The sequence below is a fragment of the Peromyscus eremicus genome, chromosome 11 (assembly GCF_949786415.1).
Source record: "Peromyscus eremicus chromosome 11, PerEre_H2_v1, whole genome shotgun sequence".
In the NCBI taxonomy this organism is placed as follows: Eukaryota; Metazoa; Chordata; class Mammalia; order Rodentia; family Cricetidae; genus Peromyscus; species Peromyscus eremicus.
Genome location: NC_081427.1, coordinates 27,877,899 through 27,897,443, shown reverse-complemented (window position 1 = coordinate 27,897,443; position 19,545 = coordinate 27,877,899). Strand labels below are relative to the sequence as shown.

Below are 19,545 nucleotides of genomic sequence, written 5' to 3'. Positions count from 1 at the left end.
AAATTAAAGATAAGTGTGTGTGGGGCATTTACAAAAAGCTATTAGTCATTGAATCAATACTATTGGGCAAATAAAGTGATAAACCTGGCAAGTGTTTCTTCTGTAACTTAGAACTCTTCATTAATCACTAAGTTTGGGAGACTGTAGTTTATAGAATCAGTATTTGAAACTGTCTTGGGATCTGTCCCTAAGACTTTTCTTTTTATAGAAACTGTTTTGTATAAAATATTAACTCATCTTAAGGGGAACAACTTGATTCAAAATATAAACAAATTTGAATAGGATACCACACCATATTCAGAATTCTCCTTTAAGAAAAATTAATCAGGGTTCCTCTTATATTTACAACAAGTAAATAACCCTCTGTTACGTGGCTTCTTTGCTGCTGGAGTTTCAGATTTTGCTTTTCTTTTTGTGTGGTATTCTGGATTGAACCTAGGACCTCCAGCATTCTAAACAAGTATTTTTACTTTATGGTTGGTCAATATGCCAAGCCTTCCTTTTTTATTTATTTTTGAGATGGGATTTTATTATGTTTCCCAGATTAACCATGAACTGCCTGTTTGCCTGTAGGCCCTGATCTTGTGATCCTCCTCCCTCAGCCTCTTGGGTAGGTGTGACCTACAGGTTTTTGCACCAGTGCCAGCTTAGAAAAGCATTTCTAAACCTCACTGTGTGGAGAACTTGTTGCAGAGGCTGTGCATGAATATCTGTTGAATGAACAAGCAAAAACTTCCCAAGGTCAAGCAAGTTTCGAAATTGAATATTAATGTGCCAAAATGATTTCTTTATTTGTGGAGCACCTTAGTTTCTAAATATGTCAGCAGGCTCATCAATCTCCCAGAGAGGAGGATAGGTAGAGTCATGCCGCACTTCCCAAAGTCACTTACGTAACTGCAACATTTTCTGGAACAGCTTGGAAGGCAAGTTTCCAGGGAACCCACTTTTGGAAGCAATTATCTAGCTGCTTGTGAGCTAGCACATGGAACTGAAGCTTTGCTCAAGGCTTATTACCTTCTGTCCTTGACAAACATTAATAAGGCTTCTGATTTTGAGCGTCTTGGACAAAATGCAGGCTGCCTCAACTGTCTAGTAGTTGATGGGTTGTCCCATCACCACGTTCTTTCTCCATGTGCTGAGATGATAGTTACTTGTGAGCATGTCCACAGTTGGTTTTTACAGGGTTTATTGAGCAGTGCTAAACAAAGCTCTTTGTGTTCTATTCGTGAAGCTGAACTGTTTGGACAGTGTTGTTGACATAGTAGTGTTCCAGAAGGAATACTGAGTCTGCAGTCACGCTCAGTCTAGATGCAATGATTAGGCCAATAGTTCCACCCCATTCTCTTCTGTTTCCTTATCTATGGAATGAGGATGACACTCGAACCTTCAGCATAGTGCTGTTGTGACAGTTTACAGTGTTCTACTGGAAATTTCTGAGAGTAGTGCCCAGCATGTACTCTGCTATGCTACCTTATTTTATTTTGTCTGATGTGGGCATTGGTTCAATGTCTCAGGATAAGAACCTCAAATGTACATATTAGTGAACTCTTAGAGTCTTACCTATTCCACAGGAGTCATTTATGGCTCTGACTCATGAAAGTGACTCATGAAAGTCTACTGTACCTTCATTATTGGATTGTAGCTACTTTTTCCATAAGCATTTGGTAAAACCTGTTCATAATGTTTTCTCCCTACTTTTTCAAACTGGTGTCCCAAGCTTCTTCTCAGATGAGTTTAGGCTAGTTGGGCACTTTACTTAGTCCTTTGTGTAAACTATGCATTATGGTGCTAAGTGGACACCTTAATACACTTAATAATATGCTTAACAATGTCTCCATGTTGTCCTTTGGTTGAAACTCTTTTGAATCTATCTTATCTTCATAATCCAGCATTCTAACATGCCTTCATAGTTTTTCTTGTTCTGATATCCTGATTTCTTTAAACCTCCCACTTGGAAATAATATAGTTCTACTTCATTCCTAGTACTTTATTTAACACCTGACGAATACCTTTGTTTGTATGCACTCATATCCATTTGAGAAAGCTTGAATCAGACATACTGAGAATTAATAACAGAATATGATAACAGCATACTGTAATGAAAGTGATATGACCATAGATTTTCCTAAAGAATCTGTTGTGCTATGTTTCATTTTTTTGTATAGATATAAGATGACTGCAATGGCCATGTCATGTCATAAAAACAACATGAAATGAATTGCTTAAGCATCATGACAGCATTAGATTCCAGCATAAGGGCTACTTGAACAAAAGTATTTTGAAACCATAGTGGATGATCTGGTAAACTAGACAGTGAATAATGGAAAGAGAGAATACACAATGTTGATGAAATGAAAGGGGGGGATTTTTCATTCCAAGTGGGATAAAGCAGAATAAAATGTTGCAAAATGGAACACCAAAAGATTTACTTCGTCACTGTTGATACAAGGCACAGCTTTGCCCTATAGAATATGGGAGACAGTTTATTTTAAGCCAGATGTGAGTGGATGGTGAGGAAACATAGATTTAGGTTTCATTGCAGAAGAAGTTTCAGAGGTTCTAAAACAGTAAAAAATCAATTCATCTATCAAATAAATTGATGAGAAGATCAGTAGGTTAGTTATATTTTAACAGAAAAGCAAAACAACCCCCCCCCCCCACATACCTGTTGTCAAATAAAGGCAAATGAAACCATGGAAAGGGAAATAGAAAGGTGGGGGCTGCTATAATTCCTGAGGCTTTTGTGTTCTTCAGGTTTCTGTTGACTTTTCAGACCTGCCCATAGAGCAGGGATTGTCCCTTTGAAGGCTAAGATTACTAGAATGGATGGGTTATCTGTTTAGAAGAGATTTTCTGAACACCTACTATGTCTAAGTCAAAGATATAAGCAGAGATATTTTAACATCCTAAAGTATCTTCTAAGTTAATCAATTATAGATGATTCATTCATTCATTCATTCATTCATTCATTCATTCTCCCTCTTAACTATTCTCCTGTCAACAAAAATTAAGCATGGTTTGAACAAGATAGCCTTGACAGTCCCCTAAACATGAATAATTTTAGACAGGCTTTTCCCAAACTCAGCCCCTGGCCTCCATCAGTACTTTAGGAAACTAGTCCATTGTAAAGCTTTTTGTCTGTGTTTTTGAAATATATTTTAAGACAGGCCTTTTATCAGTTTTGTAAGTAAGGAGTGCCTTCCTCTAGCTCTAAAAACTGTCTTTGAAGTACAGTTATTTCTCAAGGCAGATTGCATTTCAAGGCTCCCATATGAGAGAAGGAAAGTAACTTCTGTGGATGTCTTCATTTGTAAACCTATCTCCTACAATGAAGATAGGAGGAAGTTCAATTAATAAACACAACTGGGGCTGGAGAGGTGTCTCAGAATTAAGAGAGTGTACCACTCATTCAGAGGACTATAGTTCCCGGCATCTACATTAGGTGGCTCACAGCTACCAAAAACCCCCAACTCTCAGGGGGATCCAAAGTTTTCTTCTTGTCTACACAGGCACTGAGCAGGTGCCCAAAGCTACACTCTGATGCATATAATTAAAAGCTTAAACATTACAAAGACAATTGATCTCACCCCTCATCCTGCCTCAACCCTTGATCTCTCAAAACCTTTCTATAGGCACTGTTTTGAGGGATCTGTCAGCTAAAGGCTAGTCAGCACTTTCTTTCCTTGTCACAGCAATTGTACCCATGGTTGTATTGTATCCCAGAAATTATGGCAGGGCAGCTCTCTTGGACTAAGTTGGCTGGCCACCTTTAAGTATTTGCGGGTCTGATCAAGTAAACATCCCAGTTCAAGACAGCATCCCTGCAGTCTCGCAAAACAAACACAGGGAAGCAGAAATGGCAAGTATCTGCTTGAGATACACTGTCTGTGTGGTTGCTTGGCTGGGATAAAAACACATTTTTTCTTAGCTAATTTTCTTGGCAAGCCAGAATGCATACCAGGTAGAGAATGCATACCACTCAGGGTGTTATGAGCAAAGTGATGCCTGAGCAGACCCCTAACATTCCCGAAGGAGTTGTTCCATGAGGAATAAGGCTGCAAAGGGAGTCTGTGTCACTGTGTCTGGCTGCTCCTACCTGCATCAGGGAAAAGAAGTGATTCATTGTTATTCCGACAGAGTCCTGCAGCCAGCTCTCATTAATGATATCAAGCCTCTCTTGCTCCGCCTCTTCCTTCCTGGCATCACAGATGTCCCACAGGCGGTCTCGTAGATCCTGAGTGGAAAGAGAAACAGCGTGGCTGTGTGTGGGAGTCATGCTTTGTGCAGCTTCGGTACCATGCACCTGAGATCCTTTGCCTCTGGAGATGTCCCTAAAGGAACCATGCCTGACAAGTTCATGTGTTAGATTCATTTATTCAGACAGCAATCACATCTCTTGCTCTCTCAGATCATATGCCCATAGTTCTCATAAATCCATTCCCATCACATTATCCATAGGTGGCTCTATTTGTGTGTTAGCTTTTTGTTAATAATCTTGTTTGGTTGAAAATCACTTTATTTAAATAAAAAAAAAACCCTGTGTATTGCTGGTGGAAAAAAATACAGCATTGCATTTGAACCAAGGACCTTAGTTTGTTCACTATCAGAGATAGGGCATCATTTACCAGAAAAATGTTTGAGATTAATGGGATGCTCAGCAACAGCTCAGCAGCATATCAGATTAAGAATAGTAAGAAAGAATATGAATAGGACAATGTATAGCATAATATTTATACATTGTAATTGACCTATAATATGGGCATTCAGAGATATTTCATTTATTTTACAATTTATATATAAGTATGCAAAAATTATAATGTCAAAATTATAGTGGTTCTGTGTATTGGATCCTTCTTAAATGTGTTGTTGACATATTTGCATCACCTATTAAATGCCTGAAAGCAACATGAGGTGGCTCATTATCTTTATTTTTATAAGAGGACACTGGGAATAGAGAAGGCATTTTCCTTGGGTAAGTAAATGGTGAAGCTAGGGTGTGAATCTTTGGGCCAGTAACGCGTAGCACTATGTTATGCATCAGAATTGATAGTAGATAAAAGAAGAATTGGAGATGGAAAGTGCTTAAGAGGCTGTTGTGGTTGTTAAATTGTTTCTAGGCAGATACACCTTATCATTCTGTCTTCATGTGTCCAATAATCCTTCCCCAGAGAAACGGTTTAATGGGGGAGGATAGATCCTTGGACATAGATGACATTGCTGCTGCCAAGTATCATGCTAATCTCATTGCCATATCTTTTCACCCATGGAATGGGATAGTTACTGGTGAGTACCTAAGATCGTTGATGTGCAGATAAAATTAGACAGTGGCCGCAACTAGTGCATGCTCAGTATTTAGAAATGACTGTTGCTGCGTTATACAATCACTGTGTCAAGACTGTAGCAGAGAAAGGGATGCAAATGTCTTAGTGACAGTAGTTCCAGCGTTTCTTTTCTTCAAGATCATCTACATATAAACTACAAAAATGTGAAAGGATAGAGCTGGTTTTTCAACCACCATTACCTGTACTGCGTTTACAAAATGGACCTGAAATCTGGTGTGGTGGTGCAAGCCTTGAATCCCAGCACTTGGGAGGCACAGGAAGGCAGATTTGGATTTGGGCTAGCCTGATTTATAGAGTTCCAAGGCTACACAGAGAAACCCTGTCTTAAAAAACCAAAAGAAAAAAAAAATGGATGTACAATAGCAGCCTCATCTCCAACCTAACTTTAACTCTTCGTGCCGTCAAGGGAAGGAAGTTTTGTTAGGCTTTACCATTTTCTCTACTGCTGAGGATCTACTGTTTCAAAGTCTTAGTATTTTGAACGAGGTTTCTTAAGTTCAAACATATCAAACCTCTCAAGTAGAAATCATACTTGGTTCCTAGAATCCATGAATATATCCTAATAACAAAAGTTTTGTCAAAAGAGTATGCATTGTCTTGTTCCTGCCTGGCCATGCTTGCCAGCAATGTTTTGGCCTGGGATCTGGGTTGGTATTTTAATTTTAATGTTTATTTTCCTTATTTGCCAAGTAGTCAAGTTATGTTTTCTATTCTCATTAATTCATTTCTCAAGTTTAATTTCTGTATTCTTCTTGAAACTATATTTTATATACATTCTTTCACATATTCAGACAAAATTATTCCAAGTAAATAAACGCTTTCTCTCACACACATACACTATATATATTTTTATATAGATATATCATACGTGCACACATGTATATGTTATCCAATGCTGACATCTCTGAGGATCATCTTAAAATATTTGTCTAGCTTTTTGTAAACAATTAAATGAGATCCTTATTATAGTTATTTATTTTAAATATTTAAAAGTAAAATGTGAAGCTATAAAAATAGTAAAAATAAAGGTTAAGTTATATTTAACCATAGGTTGGAATATTTTTAAATTGGCCAGTAAAGATATTATAATGAAAATTTATATTTTTATTTACATAAACACTAAAAACTTTCTGCATAAAAATTCACCTCAAATAATCAAAATCAAACTGGGAATATATTTATAATATACCATCAATGAATGGCATTTATCCATAATATATAAAGAAGACATACTAATCAAGAAAGAGAGCTGATTTCAGCAGAAAAGTTAGTAGGAATCACAATCAAGATCTGGAAGAAAGAAAATAAATGGCCATTAAACAAGAAAGAAAGGCTAACTTCAAATCCAAAAGGAAAAATACAAATTTTAAGAAAATTAATATTTTACCTGCTAAGTTGGCAAACATTTAAATATGATAGAATTAACATTGAATGCATTCACATTACCTGTTGCTTAAAGTAAAATTGAACTGTCTGTTGTTAATTTTTAAACTAAAAATTTTAACTTTTTACTAAATTAAAATAGGAATTTGTAAGTTCTCAGCATGTCTCAAACATATTAAACATAAGCATACTCTTTCATTCAATAATTTTACTTTTTATTTATGTTCTTAAAAATTAGCCCAAGAAAATTGTTTATTATTAATTGTGTCAGAGGTATGTAGTTGGTTGAAATTTTATGGTATAATTTTATATTAAAATTGGCACATAACAGCATTTTTAGTGAAATATGTTAATGATGGAGACATCTTCAACAAATTATAATGTTCACTACTCATGTACTTTAGTCATAAAAATGTTGTAGATGAAATTTTATTCATTAATAAAACCTTAATGTATTGATGAATGAAAAATGGAGAAGAGCAATATGTATAATATGCTACCATTTTTTGAAAATAATTAGGAGTGGTAAATATCTTGAATATACCTAGGTAATAATAGTGGCTCTTATTGGCAGAGATAATGTATTTTTTATAATTTCTACTCATTATCTAATTAATCTATAAGAAAAATATGGTGCATTTGGATTTAGAAAAGGAATAAAAGAAACAAATGACGTATTTGGACTACTAAATTTCCCCATTCTCTGCCAGCAACCATCTACTATGAGAAAGAGAAATACAGGAGAGCCACTTTAAGGCTGAATTTATGAATGGGTGGGCAAAAGATAGAAACAAAAAGCAGTTGTAAGATTTACTTAGATGCATGATTTTTTTTTCCCCTTGAGACAGGTTTTCTTTGTGTAGCTCTGGCTCTCCTGGAACTTGCTTTGTACACCAGGCTAGCCTCAAACTCACAGACTTCTGCCTGCCTTTGTCTTCCAAGTTCTGGGATCAAAGGCATGTGCCACTTCCCGGCTTAGATGCCTGATTTGGTGGAATGTTTAAGAATAGGTAACAGATGAACACCTCTTAGGTTAAAGCTTTTGGCACCTCCCCGTCATCAAAGCCATCATGCTGCCTTGCCATTTTTGTGAGAGATCACAAATAGGTTTCCCAACTGGTCTTCCTGATCTATCACTTCCCTACAGGAGCTTTTAAACCCATAAATCAAGGCTTCCTGTCTATACTATAAAATGACCCCAGGCCTTAGGTAATATAGTCCCACACAATCTCTCTGACCTCATCAGTAGCCCTCTTGTCCATGCTCACTTTGCTCTCTGCTTCTTGGTAGCCTCCACACACATCAAGACTCCTCCTGATCTCTCTGCCTTTGTTCCCCACTCTGCCTGATAAACCTTCCTCCGCATAAGCATGTGGTTCACTACAGTATCCCTGCCCTCAGTCCATTCAAATGTCTCTAAGCAGGATTTCCACATCCACAACAAGCAAAATAGTTACAGAAATGCTTCAGCTTCTTACCTGTTTCCTTGATGCCACCATAGATTTAAAAAACAAACATAACAATACACTCACCTTATGGTTATTGTTTTTTTATTATTCTGTCTCCTGGCTACCAGCATGAAAATATTTTGGAGTCGCAGACTTTGTTTTTACCTGTTAAACCCTAGTACTATGGACATAATAAATGCTTTAATATTTCCTGAACAAATGATGAACACTGAGGTAGAGTTTGTCAATATGTTTGTTATATAAATGAATATAGAGAAATCCTGTATAAAAATCTCCTCCCAGTTGATACATTTGATCTTGGAAGGACGCTGGTTAAGACTCAGGATATTCTAGGTCAGGTGTGGTGCACAGACCATTAATCCCAGCACTTGGGAGGTAGAGGCAGGTGGATCTATGTGAGTTTGAAGTCAGCCTGGTCAACACAGTGAGCTTTAGACCTTCTAAGGCTATATAGTGAGATCTTGCCTCAAACAAACTAACTCACTCAAGATGTTCTAAAGGGAGGTGAAATATCTTGTAGAGAAACTCAGCTCCTTAGAGTCAGGAAATTCTAAACAAAAGCTCATTAAAATTCAGGAAGTAAACAACCCAGAAGCCTGGAGAAGTCCCTCAAACTAAGGTGTCCGAGAGCTCCCCTCCCCCAAACAATACAGGTTATTGTCATTGCTCTTAGATGCTGACCAGAACTTGATAGTAAGACCCTACTGCTGAAGACACCACCTTTATTAGTCATAGGACCTAGAGAAATCAAGTCAGTATTGACCAGAAAGCATCTTCCCTTCATGCTAGCTCTCATAGTACTAAAAGATGCTGTGTAGACTGCTGGAGGAAAAAATGCCATCAATAACTTTATCCAGCTGTGAACACCCTGAGCTACATTAACATCACAGCTCCATCCAATAGCTTGGGGAGTATTTCAGGAGAGACTGTAGAAAGACTGTTAAGAGCCAGAGGTTGGGGAGGGCTGGAACAAATTAGTGTTTTCTGGACATGATAGAACTTTTGTACTCAAAAAGCTCACAGCAGCTGTGGTTGACTGCATAAGACCTGCACAAGATCAAGCCAATTAAAATTCTAGCATGGAGTTGGGGTTCATGAGCTCCCACCCCAGACTGAATTTCTATGGGCAATTGGTGGCTTCTGGAAGAAGGAGAGTCTGTTTTCTCTAGGGGTGTGTCTCCTGATAGTTTGACCATGCTCCGGTTGTGGCCCATACTCAGAAGCATAGGAGACAATGCAAACTGAATTTAATAAAAGAAGATAATTTGTGGGAGTTAGGGTGGTAGGGATCTTGATGAAGTTAAGGAGAGTTGAGGTGAATATGATCAAAATATGTTATATGAAATCCTCAAGGAATAATATTTTTAAAAGAAGTCCCCGAAACTGTCCAAATACATCGAACTACTCTATTCTCAAGCTTATAAAAGCACAAGGGACTATTGAAAGGCACTCCCAACTTGAAACAGGTAAGTCAGTCATGCTGCCTAGAAGAGGCTCCGACCATTCAAACTGCCTAAAAGAGGCAGAGAGTGATTGAGTCACCTGGAAGGGACACTCTCCAACCTGTCAAGCTGCTGGCAAGTTATGCAGTGAGCTCCAGGTTTCCAGGTTCTGTGAGCCATCACTCACGCTGGGTAAGCTTTCAATCCAAATGACCTTTGTGCCACGTCTACTCCTGGAAGTAACCCCTCACCAATACTCCTGTAAGGAACCACAATAGCTTACCAAGCTGGACTGTGGTAGCATCCTTACTTTTGTTCTGGATTCCCTATCTAGACACATTTCCTGAGGAATAGTGTCACACAAGATCACAATAATATTTGACTCTTTGTAACCAATACATAAGATAGGCTCAAGACATCCTTCTGATGGGATATGGGAGGGTGTCAATTTACACATGGGCCATGAAGGCTACAAAACTGAATGGGGGTTCTTGTGCACTAGAAGCCCTTCCCTAAAGCATCAAGGTAATACACTTGACTTGTGAACTTACAAAAAGAAAAAAAAAACACATCCACCTGCCTTCCAACTTCTAATTACTGTACTTGATGGAGATATAAACATATGTATAATATGTCAACAGACTTCAAAAGATCTAGGCAATAGAGGCAAGTATGGGTTGTCCCCATTTTCTTTCGGGCTGCTATTAAGCTATGCAACTAGATTCAGGATGGGCATGTAATAACATGAGGTGCAGCCACAGTAGGTGGACCAACAAAAAGGAGGACAGTCTGCAAAGCAGATACCAAGATTGCTCCTGCAATGTTGATGTCAGCTCCTCTTCTCAGAACTGGGCCGTATATGAATTCTGAACCCAAAATGCAGAGCAGCCAGTCCTTTGTGGAGTCCTTTGTGACTGGGTCAAAGTTCAAATCTAATTCCTAATGCTGTCATCCCCAAAGACAGAAAGGGGAATGGAGTGGGGGTGTAGAGGTGAGGAGATGAAAACGAGGCGACCCTGGCCCAGCAGGTCATAGCAGTCCTTACATTCACTCTTTGGTGTAGTTCAGCCTTGGTCTCTTCATCTTCCCACAGGTCTTCAGGAACCGAGTTGAAATCAGTCTGCCACTGAGATACAAAATCTTGCTTGTGATCTGGACGCCTTAGAAACTCCTTGAAACTTGTTCTGTAAGTAAGGAGGGGAATGAGATGGTTCCTTGTCCTACCTAATCATGACAAAATTCTGACTTTGGGCACTTTACTTACCTAGTTTCATATAAATAAGAAAGCATAGTGTGTTGGTTTTCTCTAAGATACCGAAGTACGGTTTTGATGTGGTTTATGTAGGATTTCTCTATCAGTTCCCAGTAAGGTACTAAAAAGGAAGGCAGTTCCTGTTAAACAGTAAAGCATAGAAGTCAGTGTTTCTGAAAATGAAAATTCTCAGACTAGTTGGGTCAAAAGAACATTAGTAATCAAGATCAAGTCCCAACTGCAACTGCCTGGAGCACATCTTCTAGAATGTTTTAGTCTTCATCTGTCTCCAGAAGAAGATAATTCCTCTTCCAGATAATCTGCATGTCTTAGCACAGACATTATTTCTTGTAGAAATCCTTCCCTGGCCCAATCAGTTTACAAGGTTATCCTCAGATCCTCTGAGCTTCTGTCTTAGTATCCTGCACTCCAGTTATTATAATACTCGCAATATTAATTCTGTTTGTGCTTTGTTCTAGAATACCAGCACTGTTCAGCCAGGGGCTGCCGTGGTCTTGATCAGCACTCTAAGTTTTTCCATATAATCACATGGTATGTGGGACCTGGCAAGTCCTCAAAGACTTGAATGAATGAATTGATTTCTTACATTTGCCTCAGCTGGAAAACTGTCTTGCTTGAAGAACACTTTGTGTTCCTGTCAGGGTGGGAACAAGTTGTTTCTGTTGCCTTCCACCAGGACAATCTTTACTTGCTGTGTATTATGTGGGACTCAGAAAGTTTTTCTTATGTTATCTCCAATCATGCAAACAAGCAATCAAATATAAAACCAATGCAAATGAAATAAAATTAAAAGTTTACATTATATTGAATATAAACTTGATATATAATTATCCTTTTTTATGACTATACATTTATTTACCCAAACATCGTCCATGAGGTACTTACAAATTATCTGGGTTAATTTTTTCTTCAATTACAAAATTCTAAATACTAGAAACTTTTTAATAGCTCCGTGAATCTCATGGATACATTAAAGATGACATTTCCAGACAGAATCCTCTGCTGTCACACAAAGCATGTCATTGAATAAGTTCTTTTCTTTGTTGAGCAGAAAATTGCTTTCCTGTATTTTCTGCATCTCAGCCTTCACTGTGGTATTTGGAGAAGAAAAGCCCATGCTCCTATTGCCTTTGCTATGACCACTTGATAAACATCACCAGACTGAGTCCTATTGGTGAAGACAGAGCCACGCTGGACCGAGAACAGATCCAACCTGTTCTATCATTACTTAAGTGCCTTACCATGTATTCCTAAGCTGATCACAAGGGAATCATTGAGGGTTTAGTCACCCTACATATCATTGCTTTAGAAAAAAGGCATTTTCCATCGAATAAGTCAGATTCCCCTAGCCTTGGGAGCTTATATTCTGGTGGGAGAGGAGAAAAGGTTACTCAGTTACAAATGATTAAGTAAAGCCGGGAGTCAGGGGCACACACCTTTAATCCCAGCACTCGGAAGCAGAGGCAGGAGGGCGAATCTCTGTGAGTTTGAGGCCAGCCTGGTCTACCCAGTGAGATCCAGGACAGGCACCAAAACAACATGGAGAAACCCTGTCTCAAAAAAAAAATAAAATCAAAATAAGCAACATAAGCTCATGTGTCTTCATCATAGCCCTCTTCTCTGGCCCTTCTGCTTCTTTCCATCTTGTTCGGTGATCTAAACAGCTTCAGCAAAGTTCCCTTTCTCTATTTCTTGACAAAAATATTCTATTCTTCTCTGGTGGCCCCTGTAGGACCCCCATGCAAGGGCTGTATCTTGAGTCACATGACTCTCTCTGTGTAGACATCCCCTTGAGATCAAGGAGGTCTTGTGTGCTTTTTTCCCCACTCTGAAGCATTAAGTTCACAGTGACTCTCAACTGTCTCTTGCTGTGAACGTACAAGCCTCATCTTTGTATATTTCCTGATGTATGGATGACATACTTGTAAACACTGTTCCATTTTCTTTCCTTGACATTCATCTGCTTCTTACAAGAGTCCATCCCAAGATTTATGCATGTGGGCTTATATCCTATTTCAATATTAATGATTTTTTATTTTAATTTTTGTCCTCTATAGTGTTATTTCCTTTGAGCGATCCCAAGGGATAAGATTTGAGTATTTTTGTTCTTCACTCCCCACCCAACACCCAATAATGATTATATTTTGTTCCGTCAGACTCCTTCTCTTCTGTTTCTGTCACAAACGCAGAACATTTTGAAAATGGGTGTGGAATGTGTCTCTCTCTGTCTGTATACATTTGAAGTAGCTTCTTCTTGGCTGAGTGACACCCATTATATATGACCATACATACATACATGCATATACTATTGTACCATTTAAATGTTTCATATTTAAATATTTTCCAATTTTACCCATGAGACTAGTTAATTAATTCATCAGAAATCTATCAAGAATATGTCACATACTGTTGACTATGTCTGGTTTTCCCATATGCTGCATAGTCTCTCCCCAAAGAACTTACAGCCTAACATGTGGGATTAAACATCCCCAGAGGGGATTAATACCAACTGCAACACAACTCCTGTAGTCAATGTGTGGCTCTCAGATGCCTGGTACAGATGGACCTTGCTGAGTTTATCAGTGCAAGAGACCAGTGTGGACTGGAATAAAAATAAAAAGATGGAACTGACTCTTGTAAACATCTCCTTGTCTTGTATTAGAAAAAAAGTGTGTGATTTCCCCAAGTTCATTGATTTATCTTTTGAATCCCCAGATCCAGGGAACAACTGCTTTACCTCTGTCATAGGAAAATGGCCCTTTGTGTACCTCCATGTCTAGCATACTTATTATGAGCTCTCTAGTCAGGTAGCTGTCTTAAGGTTTAGTTAGATTCATATGTTGCTTTCCTTTCCTAAAATGTCAGAGATTAAATTTCATCTGGAAGTATTATGCTTCATCTTGAAGCACTCATGCATTGATGGGGGACTGTAAATTTGCTGGGTATGCATGCAGCAGAAGTCATTCTTCTAGGAAACTGCATCTCTGCTTGTCCTCAGGGAGAAAATTGGTACTTAAAGAAGCTATTTGTTCTCCTGAGCTCAAAACTCAAGCGCAGTTTCAAAGTATGACCCAGAAACTCAAATCCACAGGAGAAATTGAAATGCAGTTCACTGACAAGCCTCTAGCAAATTTCTCACTCTTTCCCCACTTCAATACTGTGGATGGAATCCAAGATCTTCTGCACTCTACCAATGAGCTGCAACTCTTGGCTTATCTGAGTTTTTGATAAATAGATACACAGTTCTGACTTCAGAAGGATTGTTAGATGTTATAAATGTGGCAAAACTTGATGTTAAAAGGATAAATTATTCTATTCTTTTCATGATAAGGTTGCCATACCTCGGGTATAGGCTCATTCACATAGATCCACTCTTCTGATCCTGGCTTAGGTGGTCCTGGTGCTGTTGGTGTGGGTGATGTGTCTGCAGAGCCACCAGGTGATTTCTTTGCTGGTGCTTTTCCTCCTTGTGGTTTTCCTTTAGGAGAAACTTAAACACGCATATGAAATCATTCCAGTACAAGTAGGTGAACGGGACAGGTTTCTGAATATGACAAAGTCTATGATAGTTATGGGATTCGGGCCACCCATTGATTACTCTTGCCTTCTTCAGGCAGTTTTACCAACTGGAAGATATAATAGAATAAATGCCGCATTTGCCATGGTCCCTGCATTAACGGATATACCACTCTTAAGGAGTTGTTTTCTTATTTAAAGGAATCCAGCAACTGGAATCTGCCTGGCTATTGTAACTTCTGGCATTTTATGTTCACTCGTGTCTTGCTTCTCTAATTCATGTGTGGCTCTTATAAAATTTAGGCTTTACCACAAAGCATGTTTAATTTCCTATTGTAAAAACTGGCAATTAAATTCTTCATGCCAAATGAGAAGAAGGATGTCTAGAACATAGTGGGGCTTGTTTGTGTCCCTTGAGACCCAGAGCAGAGGTTAGAGAAAGATCATATGTAAGTTTTGTCCAGAGAAGGTAAGGCTACAGATGAGACAGATGAGAGAAGAGGCCAATGAAGAAGCCAAACCTTCTCATATTCTCTATAGGTTGAAAAGATTTCTGAAAAAAAAAATATTTCTTGCTATGGTCAGGCTTTAACTTTCAGCCTAGAAAATAAAGAAGAGAGGAAAAGAGGCACCGAGGGAGGTAGGAGGGGAAGGAAAATGTGAGAGTAAGGGAATAGAGGAGGAGGTAAGTAAGTAAGAGGAGGAGGAGGAGGAGAGGAGGAGGGGGGAAGAGGGGGAGAAGGAGTAAGTAGTCCGTGTTCTCATTTAGAATCTGAACAGAAATATACTTCTCTTTCTCTAATGAAGAGAGCAGTTACACAGTTGTCTCATATTGTGAGCACAGACACACTGGGAAAGGATCAATTTTTTTTTTTTTTAAGAAAGTCACTCAGCAGTCTAGCTAAAAATGTTCGTAATTTGATATATTTTCTGTATGACTCTTCACCATTCATTCTGAACTGTGACTTTTTTCTTTTTCGAGACAGGGTTTTTTTGTGTAGCTTTGGAGCCTATCCTGGACCTTGCTCTGTATATCAGGCTGGCCTCGAATTCACAGAGATCTGCTTGCCTCTGCCTCCTGAGTGCTGGAATTAAAGGTGTGTGCCATCACTGCCTGGCTTGGACTGTGACCATTTTAAGATAGAGTCCTCTAAGCAGCATCTCCAGAGGAAAAACTGTGTAATTATAAATTGAGGACTAGAATAAGCTTCCCCCCCCCCTTATTTTAAAAATATTTTGATCCTTTAGTGAAAATTAGGAGAGATGGAGTATTTTTTGGATAACTGTGCTTTGAGACCATATTAAATGTATCTAACATTTAGCAATAAAAATGCTGAGAGAAGGAGGATTTTCATTGGAAATAAATGTGTCTATACCTCAAGGAGTGAAAGAAGTTACTTTGAAATAAAATCTTTATTAGCTATTTAAATCTAATGAGGAACACCATTTGATGTATTCAAGTTCTATTCAATTTTAAGGCAAGGTAGTAGATCAATATTAAAAGTAAAGACCTGTTTAGATAGAGATGAATGAAATAACAAAAATACAAATAGTGGTGATTTAATAAAGAGCTGAGCAATTAAAAGTCAGAAGTTTAAAGCAAAATTTAAAACCAAGAATGCAAATAAGTAATTGTAGGATATAAGTAAACTGCATTGATGGATGAGAAGAGGACATTACAAAGATCTGGACATTTTCTAGTTAACTTAAGTGTTTCTCAGGGAGGGGAGAGAGTTGGGAGGTGACTTTTGTTGGGAGGAGGTAGACATAGAAAGTCTGATTTATATATTTTGAATCAAGATGTTATTATTATTGTCATCATCATCATTTGTTGCTTTTGAGTCCTAAAATATTCCCTGTGGGAACCTGATTTAATTAGTATTTTTCAAGTTGAAGTGAAAATATTGGTTAACAGTGATTACTTTCATATTTCTTAAGTTTGGCCATGTTTAGCAAACGCAACCTTTTGCTAAACTATACATAATATTTGTGGCTGACTAGGCTGCCAAGAACAGCTGCCAAAGTTAAGATGCAGGTCAGCTCCGATGAACATTTTAGCACAGAGGTGGAACAGATTGAAGGAACACAACCAGGGAGAGAAGGTCCCAGTGTTAGGTGAAGAGTCGGAGATTGAGCACACACCAGCACTGTGCTGAGAAGGAACATTGGCAAAGCTCATGGAGGAATGTGTTCTCTGCTCAGAGTCCTAGGATTTGTATTGTTCCTCATCACGGAGTCAGATATAAGTAACTATAAAGTAATAAGATTGAATATCTGAGATCATTTATGAAATCCACGTCTAATATAATTGTGCTTAGAATCTCATAAGTGATCAAACACCTGTACAGCTACAGCAAAATTGCAACACTCAAGGCTCAGGACGTACCACACAAGGAAGATTTTATAAGACAAGACCTGGAAGACCAGGGCATCTGCTGTGAGACTGTGTCTTACACATAGGACTGGGAAATTACACTCATGAAATCTCGGTAATATGGTAGCCTAAACTAGACCTGAACAGTGACAAGCCAACGTGGAAGGGGAAAGCTCACAAGGCTCCACACCTATATGAGGAGAAAAGTAATGACTGTTGAGAGATGGAGAATCACTCTTCCCAAGGGATGAGTCTCCTAACTGGTTATCCAGTCCCAGGTGGTCAATCCTACAAACATACACACAAGAGAAACAAGAAATGGACTTAAGAGGTCTTATTTATATATTTATATGAATGTATATGTGTAAAAATAATTAAAGAAAAAATTATAGAAGTGAGAATATATATTTAACAATAATACTTGAAGAGAAAATAATGAATTTGAGAAGTAGAGGGTAAACAGGAAGAGTTTGAGTGAAGACAGAAGGTATGGTGGGAATGATGCTAATACAGCAATTAGGCATGTATTTTAGAAAAAATAAGAATTTAAATTAAAAGGTAAATAAAAGTATGATGCCACTTATATTTTTATGTTTTAAAAAGAAAGTGAGAGAGGATATTTAGTTGGGAGATTGAGATGTAGGGATATAAGAGGAGTTAAATGTAAACATGAGGAAAATACATTGTTTAAAATTCTCAAGGAATTAGTAAAACATTTATAAAAAATTTTAAAGGACATGAAGTTGGGAGAGAGGTGTGTTAGGGGCAGGGTGAGCTGGCAAGGGGAATAGAAAGACTATGATTAAGAATGTTATGTACATGTGTGAAATTTTCAGATAATGTATAAAAATATTGTTTAAAAATAAGTATTTTAAGATCATCATAAGATTGAACAATTAAGATTTCAAAAGAAAAAAAAGGTAAAGACTGATCCAATACTCAGAGAATAAGAATGAGTCAATGATGTTACCAGTAAGAAATAATAAATAATAAGTTTGCCGGGCGGTGGTGGCGCACACCTTTAATCCCAGCATTCGGGAGGCAGAGACAGGCGGATCTCTGTGAGTTCGAGGCCAGCCTGGGCTACCAAGTGAGTCCCAGGAAAGGCGCAAAGCTACACAGAGAAACCCTGTCTCGAAAAACCAAAAAAAAAAAAAAAAGAAATAATAAGTTTGAAGAAAGAAGAAAAGAAATAATATCATGACTTGTAAGAGAGACAGTAAATATAACTGTGATTCAGTGGCCTGTGAGATTAAAAAAAATTGTATCCAGTATCAATAATATTAATTTCAAATATTAAAGAGTCAAATAGTATAACTTCCTATTTGAAGTAAATATTGTTTTGTTTGTTTCAAGACAGGGTTTCTCTGTATAACAGCTCTGGCTGTCCTGTGAAATAAATATTGTTATAAACACCAAAACAATAGAATTTCTACACTGTTGTAAGTAAGAGGACTTCTAAATCTGATTTAAAGTTCACCTCTAAAAATATTCCATTTATGTATTTAATGTTTGAGTATTTTGTCTGCATGTATGTAAGTGTACTACATTTCTGTGAAGGTGAGAAAAGGATCGCAGAGTCCCTGAAACCAGTGTTACAGATGATTGTGAGCCTCCATGTAGATGTTGGGAATGAAATCTGGGTCCTTTCTCAATAGTCCCTAAAATTCATTTTTTAAGATATCAAAAACACCGATGACAGCTTGAGTTGGAGAGGATGTCCAGTAAGGGGAACACTCCTCCACTGCTGGTGGGACTACAAACTTGTGCAGCCACTTTCGAAATCAATATGGTGCTTTCTCAGAAAATTGGGTATCAACTACCTCAAGACCCAGCAATACTACTCTTGGGCATATACCCAATCATACCACAAGGACACTTGCTCAACTATGTTCATAGCAACATTATTCATAAAAGCCAGAACCTGGAAAACAACCTAGATGTCCTTCAACCAAGAATGGATAAAGAACACGTGGTACATATACACAATGGAGTACTACTCAGTGGTTAAAAAAAAAAAAAAGACATCATGAATTTGTAGGCAAATAGATGGAACTAGAAAAAGTCAACCTGAGTAAGGTAACCCAGATCCAGAAAGACAAACATGGTATGTACTCACTCATAAGTGGATAGTAGATGCAAAGCAAAGGGTAACTAGGCTATAATCCACAACCCTAGAAAAACTAGATAACAAGGAGGACCCTAAGAGGAATGTATGAATCACCCTGGGAAGAGAAATAGATGAGATCTCCTGGGTAAACTGGGGGTGTGGGAGGGTAGAGTTGAGGGGATGGGGTTAGGAACATGAGGGATCTGGATGGTGGAGTTGGGTGAGGGACAAAGAAGGAAAGCAACTAAAGAGATATCTTGAGGGAGGGGGCCATTGTGGGGTCAGGGAGAAACTTGGTGCCAGAGAATCTCCCAAGAATCCACAAGGATGACCCCAGTTAAGACTCCTAGCAATAGTGGAGAGGGTGCCTGAACTGGCTTTCTCCTGTAATCAGATTGGTGACTACCCTAATTGTCATCATAGAACCTTCATCCATAGAAGCAGATGCAGAGAACCACAGCCAAGCACTGGGCCAAGCTCAGTGAGTCCAGTTGAAGAGAGGGAGGAGGGATTATATAAGCAAGATCATGATGGGGAAACCCATAGAGACAGCTTACCTGAGCTTGTGTGAGCTCATGGGCTCTCAACCCACAGCTAGGGAACCTGTATGGGAACAACCTAGGCCCTCTGCATGTG

General features: G+C 38.3%; 1 protein-coding gene across 1 annotated transcript in view; it reads right to left on the bottom strand.

Annotated features, from left to right (window-relative positions):
- The window catches only part of Spef2 (sperm flagellar 2), a 166,246-nt gene that overhangs the window by 51,684 nt on the left and 95,017 nt on the right, over positions 1-19,545 (bottom strand). The window contains exons 21-24 of the mRNA XM_059276634.1: positions 14,251-14,399; positions 10,901-11,028; positions 10,682-10,820; positions 4,097-4,234 (exon numbers count right to left, since the gene is read on the bottom strand). Coding sequence (XP_059132617.1) covers positions 4,097-4,234; positions 10,682-10,820; positions 10,901-11,028; positions 14,251-14,399 — 554 coding nt within the window. The remainder of the gene's footprint in view (positions 1-4,096; positions 4,235-10,681; positions 10,821-10,900; positions 11,029-14,250; positions 14,400-19,545) is intronic.